The sequence below is a fragment of the Erpetoichthys calabaricus genome, chromosome 11, assembly GCF_900747795.2.
Source record: "Erpetoichthys calabaricus chromosome 11, fErpCal1.3, whole genome shotgun sequence".
NCBI lineage: Eukaryota > Metazoa > Chordata > Cladistia > Polypteriformes > Polypteridae > Erpetoichthys > Erpetoichthys calabaricus.
Window position 1 is genome coordinate 106,811,984 of NC_041404.2, and position 8,846 is coordinate 106,820,829.

At 37.1% G+C, this 8,846-nt stretch overlaps 1 protein-coding gene across 2 annotated transcripts in view; it reads left to right on the forward strand.

Annotated features, from left to right (window-relative positions):
- Nucleotides 1–466: 466 nt before the first annotated feature.
- ppp1r12c (protein phosphatase 1, regulatory subunit 12C) overlaps nucleotides 467–8,846 on the forward strand; it is a 260,970-nt gene continuing 252,590 nt past the window's right edge. For both annotated transcript variants that reach the window (XM_028813684.2, XM_028813686.2), the window contains exon 1: nucleotides 467–1,005. In XM_028813684.2, coding sequence (XP_028669517.2) covers nucleotides 637–1,005 — 369 coding nt within the window. In that variant the 5' untranslated portion in view covers nucleotides 467–636. The remainder of the gene's footprint in view (nucleotides 1,006–8,846) is intronic.

Genomic DNA, 8,846 nt, shown 5'->3' on the forward strand with positions numbered 1-8,846 from the left:
GTCAAAAGGCAGGGCCTGTAAAAGCCAATTGTGGCACTTCTTATGTGATTTTTGAATATACAAAAATAAATTGTATTGTATTGTATGGCTGGTGTGTGAAGATGTGCTGAGGCTTTATAGAGTCGTAGAGAGTGAAATTACGGCTTGAAACATTGTGCGTGGGCTCACTGGATAGTTATTACCTTGACTTGCCATGACTCAAATGAAATAAATCAAAATCAGAGAACAGGAGAAACTAAGCAGATTATGTTGCACCCAAAATGCATTCACTGAATTCTTTCATATTAAGAGTTTTTTCAGTAATGAACACAAATAAAGAAAGCGTAACTGTCAGGAAACATGCATTGTTTTAACCATGTGGCGGCGCAAAAAGGCGGAAATGAAAAGAGAACTACAATCTTAAGCTATTATAAACTACACTTCCCAAAAGAGGACGCAGTATGCTATAACGTCACTACGTAAAGAGTTCAGCACAGTTACGTACCAAAACGTTAGGCGACTTTTGCTTGCCGAACAGTTGACGGTAAGAAACAGAAAAGAGAGGGTGGCGTTATGGTAGTATGTTATCGTACGTAGTTGCATTTAAACAAATCTTAGGCGGAGCAGGAAGCGCGCCAGGCAGGAAGATAAACAGACATGGCGGATGGTGGAGCCGTGTCTGCTGCCAAGGCTAAGCGGCGCGAACAATTAAAGCGCTGGGTGGGCTCAACTACAGACCAACAGCCGTCTGTTCCTCGGCGAAGAAGACTCGAACACAGTTCAGTTAGTAATAGCGGATTTGTTAACGTGGGGGAGGATGAGGCAGCAGAGTCTGAACTGGCGGGTAAGAAGCGAAGGAAAACACGGCGCTCGGTGCGTTTTGACCGAGCTGCGGAGTTCTTGGCAGCCTGCGCCTCTGGAGATGCGGAGGAGGCAGCCGAAATGCTGCGGGAGGCAGAGATGTCAGAATCGGAGCCTGCAGTGATAGACAGCACGAACGCCGATGGCATCACTGCGCTCCACCAGGTGAGTAACGTCGTACCGGAACTTAGTGCGCCCCACACCCGCTTCTAGCAGGACGGAGCTTGGGCATGTCGCACATAAGAAAGGGAAGAAGCAATGCAACGTTTGTGCGTAACCTGTGCCCATAGTACATCTTATGATGAATTGGTGACGGTGAACAGTAACGACTGTGATGTTGGGCTCATTCCCTCTCTTTTAGTAATTTACTATCTTTCACAATCAAGCCATTCACTTTCTGTTTAGTGCACCTAACACTTCATAAGTAATTGTGTTGATATCAAGACGATTTATGTAACGGTATGCACAACGAACAGTCACTTTACTTTTCCAAATATAAAACACAGTGAGGAGCCAACATGAGACTGCATAATTTCTGGCCTCGAAATGCAAGACGAAGTAATGAAAGAAAATAAGTATCCAGAGACAGTACGAATGGCATAAGACATGGCAGTGTGGGCTGATTGATCTGAAAAGCAAGACGACTATACACGTGATTTTCACTTTATAATCAATGGAACATTACTGACAAACCCTAGGCAAACATTTTCACAGGACAGCTATCACAGGGTTTATACAAATTGGTAATTCAGTAAGATGTGATTAGTATTGACACATTTGTGTTTGTTGAAAAATTTGTAAAAAAAATATGTATTGGATAAGAAGCAGTGATGTTGACCAAATTCAAGATTCATGTTTTTTTTTTTTTTTTTTTTTTTTCCCATCAGTGCTTCGCAAATTAGTTTCTACTATACCTCTCCAGTCCAAAACAGAATCCTCATGGCCCCATTTTCCTCCCAATAAGTTAAACTTCAAAGTAAACATAATTACAATAATTCTTTTGGAGTGGTAATTGACCTTGAGAACCTGCTGGTGTAAAGCAAACCCCGTCCAATGGGGAAAAAAAGGGAACATTGATAAGAAATTATATTAAAGGTTAGCTTATTTCTAGCCTTCTAGGGTCCTCATATCCCTCGACTTTTACCTTCAGTTACCTAGAATTTTCAAGTCAAACAACTTATTCCGCAATCCCATGTTTTGAGAAGCACTGGTTTACATGATAGAAACAAGTCAGAAATCTGGTAGTAGTCTTTTGAACCTATTACTTTAAACATATGTATTGTTATAGAATATATTACTTTACCGTGTAAGGGTGAATTTTGGATACTGAACCACCTCTAACTCATTAAAAAAGTAAAACTAAGTGACACATATCAAAATGAAACTACATTGTAGACTTGTTGAGTTAAGAATTTTGTGAAATTAAGTGAGTAGTGATGTGTGATATCATTTTAGAGTAAAAAAATAGTTTTCCACTCACAAAAGAAAGTAAAGGCCAAAATCTTCTTTAAAGTGACATGTGTAGTCTGTCATTCACAAGCAAAACCGTATGTACTCTTTTTCTGAGTAGTGAACACCAACTCAATTTTCTTCATATTCTACATACAGAGTGGATTCCTAGTTTACATCACTTTATCAGAATTGCAGGTTAAACTAGCAAGCAGCTCAATTAAGATTCTGTTTGGAAATTTATCAAAGGACAGCAAATAATTTTTATAGACATCTTATACAGATTAGTGTATAGTATTTTTTTTGTTTTGTCTGAAAACAAAACATTGTAACAGAACACTGCTAAGTAAGACAAAAGAGAGTAAAAACAGCCCAATGCAAAAAACAGATTTAGTATATACTTTTAACCTTTTAAAATACATATGCACAAATGTATCTATTAATATTTGTAAATGTAATACAATATCAGTAAATTAGTTGAGAAGAATGGTTGAATTGTGCAGAATACGGAAGAAGAATCTGATTTATATTGTTTGATATTTCATAAAGCAATGTTTAGTTATTACTAAAAATGAGTACAAAATGGTTAATTATGGATGTTGGTTTTGTTTTCCTGAATGACTGTAATTAAGAGAGAGATTTTTCTCTTACTGGATAAGAGTTTGCTTTCACAGGGCTTTGTTTTGGTTTTACTGAATATGCATTTTTAATTACTGTCACTTTACTAGAGTGCTACACTTTTCACATTATTAAACAATTGTTTGCATGTAGCAGATGAGTTGAACTTAGATGCATGGAAATACAGTATAAAGCAACAATATACTGTACTCGCAATGTATTAAAATAATATTTCAGTTGAAGGTAATGCAACCTTTGTACTGTCAATGAGGTATTTTGCTGGATTTTGAAATGTAATTTGAAATCAGTAAATACAATTTTTAAAAATTACCCTTCTAGGTCACATTGACAGTGTAGTTCTGCTAAAATTGCTTAGAGCACTGAAATTGTTTCACACTACCAAATGTAATCTTTACCATGGAGACACCTGCAGAACCCTCCACACACTTCTTGCTAGAAAGAGTGAGATAGCAGCAAACTGTAGTTTTTATCTGTGGCAGGCAGCTTGATCATACGTTATATGTTGGAGAGAAAATAAGCAAGAGCAAGCAAGGCACATTTGGATGGTAGAGAGAGCAGTGACACTTTTTGATTCCAAGCACCGACAGTGATACAGTTTGAACTAACAAAGACATATCTGTCTAATTCAAAGTTATTTGTATGATAATTTGAATGTGATGACACAGTATTGCCTGTTATGTGTCTGTACATTGTGCTGTACAAGTTGGGAGAGTGACGCCATTCTAATTAATATGTAAAGAAGCTGTAACAAGGTATTTTAATATCAGTTATGGAGAGCCAAGTATTATGAAGAATCATTTCACTTCTCACATTTGATTTATTTCCCATTATTTCATATTTTTCTCTGTTTATGTAGTGGAGAATCTGAGATATTGGAGGAGGGGATTAGTTTAAGTTGTGATTTTCTGTGGATTTTCTGTGAGAAAGGAACCTGTTACCATAGGAAATGCCTGATTGCAGTTATTTCCGCAGCAGGTGTTGTAACCAGTTGCAGAGTCCAAGAGACCAATGACTTCTTCTCATTGGGCAATATGTTATTACTTAGCGTTACTTCATGGTGTCAGAAGTTCCACTTTAGCTCAGACGTCAAGTTTAGTCTAATTCACTGTCACAGTCTCCTTCTGTCTAATAATTTTTGATTGATAACACCAAATCCCACCTTGTGCTTGGGGACTTTTAGCTGGAAGTATGAGGAAGGCAGATGAATGATACTAACAAAAGCATTTGACTAAATGATGCAAAGTTGTTTATCTCACTATTCAGAGTTTTTATAAGTGTATATTGTAGAAAATAATTTTGAATATTTGCTTTTTGAGCTACGTCTGTTTCATGTTAGCAATGATGGATTTCAGTGCCATTACCAAGTGAGACATTCCTAGTTGTCTACCCATCAATTATTACAAAGACTTTTTTTATCAGGAATCCTGCTTTAGATTGTTTTCAGTGAGTATGTAACATGTTTTCTCCTTATCTGATTTGTTTTGACCCTGAATACCTTGGTTTTTTTTCCGACACCCCCAAAGTCTTGTGTTAGGTTATTTGGTGATTCCAAATTGGCTCTGGCTGAGTGGAATTTACAGTGGACTGGTGACTTTCCTGGAATTAGTTCCTGCCTTGTGCACAATGCTGTCGGGATAGATAGGGACTAGTTTTTGATAAATATTAAAATCTTGACTTTGGCACCAATACCAGCTTTTACACCTCACTACCAGTACTGAAGCAAATAATGGATAACAATATTTTTCAGAAAAAAATTGATTTTTTTTTTTTTGGTCGCCAAAAAAGTATTGACAAAACTGAACACCAACTGAAGTAACTGAATAGTGGTGCCTTTCACCTATTTTAGATATTGTAACATCCACAACTAGATGGAGAAGAACTGTACTGGTACAGGTGCGGGGCATTGAAATCACTGGTGAGTCTTTATTCACGTTATTGTCATGCATTCCTATATTTGTGGCCATTGGAAATGCCTTATACAGCACTGACACTCCTGAAACACCAATCCCACCACTATCTTCCAATATCCACCACTATCCTACCTCCTCTCACTGTGAGGACCGTGAGGGATGCCATTTTTTTTAGTTGCTTCTGACATGAGTGACTTCTCCGTATGATCCATCTCCCATTTCAGTGTCATGGCCTTGAAGCATGCTGCTTCTTCCCTTTCTTTCTTCTCTTGTATTCCTATGTTTTGGTCGCATGTGCTGCTCTGCTATTACTGCACTCTGGCATTTTCTTATTCTCTGTGTCAATAGCTTTCTGACTCCTCCAAGACATGTTCTGTCTTTTGTGCACCTTCTGCCAAATGCCCAGTACTATTGTACTCTTTCCCCTTTTTCAACCACACCCCAATCTTCTTTCTGACTCCCAGAGGTAATTCCAGTGGTTCATTTGCATAACCCACCACTCCTTCAGAAAGTGTGCTGCTTGGTAGCTGTGCAGCTATATGGCTTTGAATTCAATTTATTTCCTTAATCTACCATGAATGGCTAGCTCTAGCCTCATTCCCATTCTAACTGAAACAGTCTATAATACGACTCATTTTCAAATGTTACTATTCAAATGTAATTTGAATGTATTTGTAAAAAAGTCTCACTCAAAGGCAAAAAACTGACTTTTAATTGTAAGAGAAGTTATTTGCATTACATCACACCAATTTCAGCATTGACTTATTCCCCTTTGTGCAATGCCATGGCATTTCAGCAGATATGTTTTTGCACATATCTTCCATGTTCAGCCTTTTAATTATTTTGAGTAGACATTCTGCATCATCTATTGTAAAATTAACAAGCTTTTTCTTCTTGAACTAAGACCTTGTTTAGGCAGTTTGGAACATACTCCCCAATTTCATCTACAGTCACAGGGACTACAGATGTAGAAACTGTTAAGCACCCATTGAAAAAAGCAAAAGCTGATTTTCTTTCTCATTAATTTGAATGAAAAATAAATTCAATTTTTCAGATTTTTTCCCCCATTTATTATTGCTATCCAGTTTGTTTCCTTCAGGGGCTCTTTATTTTTATTGAGTTAGCATTTTGATGTACTTCTTGTTTGCTCAGTAAACAAGCATCACTCTTGGCTAACACAGAATTGTAATCAAATATTTTTAATCAATACATGTAGTTCTAGGGTGTTGTACCGTGTTAGCCATTATGAATGTAGTGAGAAGTCAAGGAAAATGACACCTTTTATTGGCTAACTAAAAAGATTACAATATGCAAGCTTTGAAGGCAACTCAGTCCCCTTCTTTAGGTAAGACAATCCAGATGTAATCAAGCTGTAATGTTTACATCTTGCCTGAAGAAGAGGCCTGAGTTGCCTCAAAAGCTTGCATATTGTAATCTTTTTAGTTAGCCAATTAAAGGTGTCATTTTGCTTGACTTCTCACTATAATCAATACATAACTTTTACAATTTAATACAAGCATATACTTAAATGAAGTTATAACAATCAATTATTAAAAGCATAAGGAAAAGGACTGACAGTAACTAAATGGTTAACTAAATGCTGCTTTACACTAGAATCCATCAAGCCTATAAAAAAGTTGTAATCCCGGGCCACCTTAAATTGCTTCGCACCTCTCCATCAACATCTTTTTTTTTTTTTTGCAAATGTGTCAATGTTATCCCATCCCACCCACCGACGTAGCTAAAGTTCACCCAGTTAAGTCTCTCTATCTGGGAGTGAGGTGCCTGGAGTTGTATAGGGTAAATAATATATTTTTATTTGGAATACGTACATTTCATGTGTGTTCCACGTCTACAACGATCTGCGTAAATGTACGATGACAGGAAATGCAAGGCAAGAAATGCTGAACAACAACAACATTTATTTATTATAGCACATGTAAAAGATGTAGCTAAAAGTGCTTTACAGGATGAAGAAAGAGAAAAAAGACAAAATATAAAAATAAAATCAGGCAATACTACTTAACTTAGAATAAAAGTAAGGTCCGATGGCCAGGGAAGACAGCAAAAACCAAAAAAAAAAAAAAAAACCTCCAGATGACTGGAGAAAAAAATCAAAATCTGCAGGGGTTCCAAGCCATGAGACCACCCAACCCTCTCTTGGCATTCTACCTAACACAAACGATCTCAATCAGTCCTCATGGTTTTCAGGCTTCACATGGAAGAATTTGATGATGATGGTCGTGTGGACCTCTGGCCTTCAATCCATCAGTGTAGGAACAGCACGGTGCTTTGATTGGGTGGTTGTGGCTCAGATCGCCACCACAGAAAACCAAAATAAGAACAACAGAGAAAGTAGGGGTTAGTACGGATTTTGGAGCCACCAAGAATTATAATAATTACTAGCAAAATACCCGCGCTTCGCAGCGGAGAAGTAGTGTGTTAAAGAGGTTATGTAACCATATATATACATAAACATATATACATATCTACATATACACATCTACATATACATATATATACATATACACATATCTACATATACATATATATATATATATATATATATATATATATATATATATATATATATATATATATATATATATATATACAAATTTACATATATACATTATATATATATATATATATATATATATATATATATATAATATAAATATAGATATACATATATACATACATTCACATATATATATATATATATATATATATATATATATATATACATACAGTGGTGTGAAAAAACTATTTGCCCCCCTTCCTGATTTCTTATTCTTTTGCATGTTTGTCACACAAAATGTTTCTGATCATCAAACACATTTAACCATTAGTCAAATATAACACAAGTAAACACAAAATGCAGTTTGTAAATGGTGGTTTTATTATTTAGGGAGAAAAAAAAATCCAAACCTACATGGCCCTGTGTGAAAAAGTAATTGCCCCCTGAACCTAATAACTGGTTGGGCCACCCTTAACAGCAATAACTGCAATCAAGCGTTTGCGATAACTTGCAATGAGTCTATTACAGCGCTCTGGAGGAATTTTGGCCCACTCATCTTTGCAAAATTGTTGTAATTCAGCTTTATTTGAGGGTTTTCTAGCATGAACCGCCTTTTTAAGGTCATGCCATAGCATCTCAATTGGATTCAGGTCAGGACTTTGACTAGGCCACTCCAAAGTCTTCATTTTGTTTTTCTTCAGCCATTCAGAGGTGGATTTGCTGGTGTGTTTTGGGTCATTGTCCTGTTGCAGCACCCAAGATCGCTTCAGCTTGAGTTGACGAACAGATGGCCGGACATTCTCCTTCAGGATTTTTTGGTAGACAGTAGAATTCATGGTTCCATCTATCACAGCAAGCCTTCCAGGTCCTGAAGCAGCAAAACAACCCCAGACCATCACACTACCACCACCATATTTTACTGTTGGTATGATGTTCTTTTTCTGAAATGCTGTGTTCCTTTTACGCCAGATGTAACAGGACAATTTGCCTTCCAAAAAGTTCAACTTTTGTCTCATCAGTCCACAAGGTATTTTCCCAAAAGTCTTGGCAATCATTGAGATGTTTCTTAGCAAAATTGAGACGAGCCCTAATGTTCTTTTTGCTTAACAGTGGTTTGCGTCTTGTAAATCTGCCATGCAGGCCGTTTTTGCCCAGTCTCTTTCTTATGGTGGAGTCGTGAACACTGACCTTAATTGAGGCAAGTGAGGCCTGCAGTTCTTTAGACGTTGTCCTGGGGTCTTTTGTGACCTCTCGGATGAGTCGTCTCTGCGCTCTTGGGGTAATTTTGGTCGGCCGGCCACTCCTGGGAAGGTTCACCACTGTTCCATGTTTTTGCCATTTGTGGATAATGGCTCTCACTGTGGTTCGCTGGAGTCGCAAAGCTTTAGAAATGGCTTTATAACCTTTACCAGACTGATAGATCTCAATTACTTCTGTTCTCATTTGTTCCTGAATTTCTTTGGATCTTGGCATGATGTCTAGCTTTT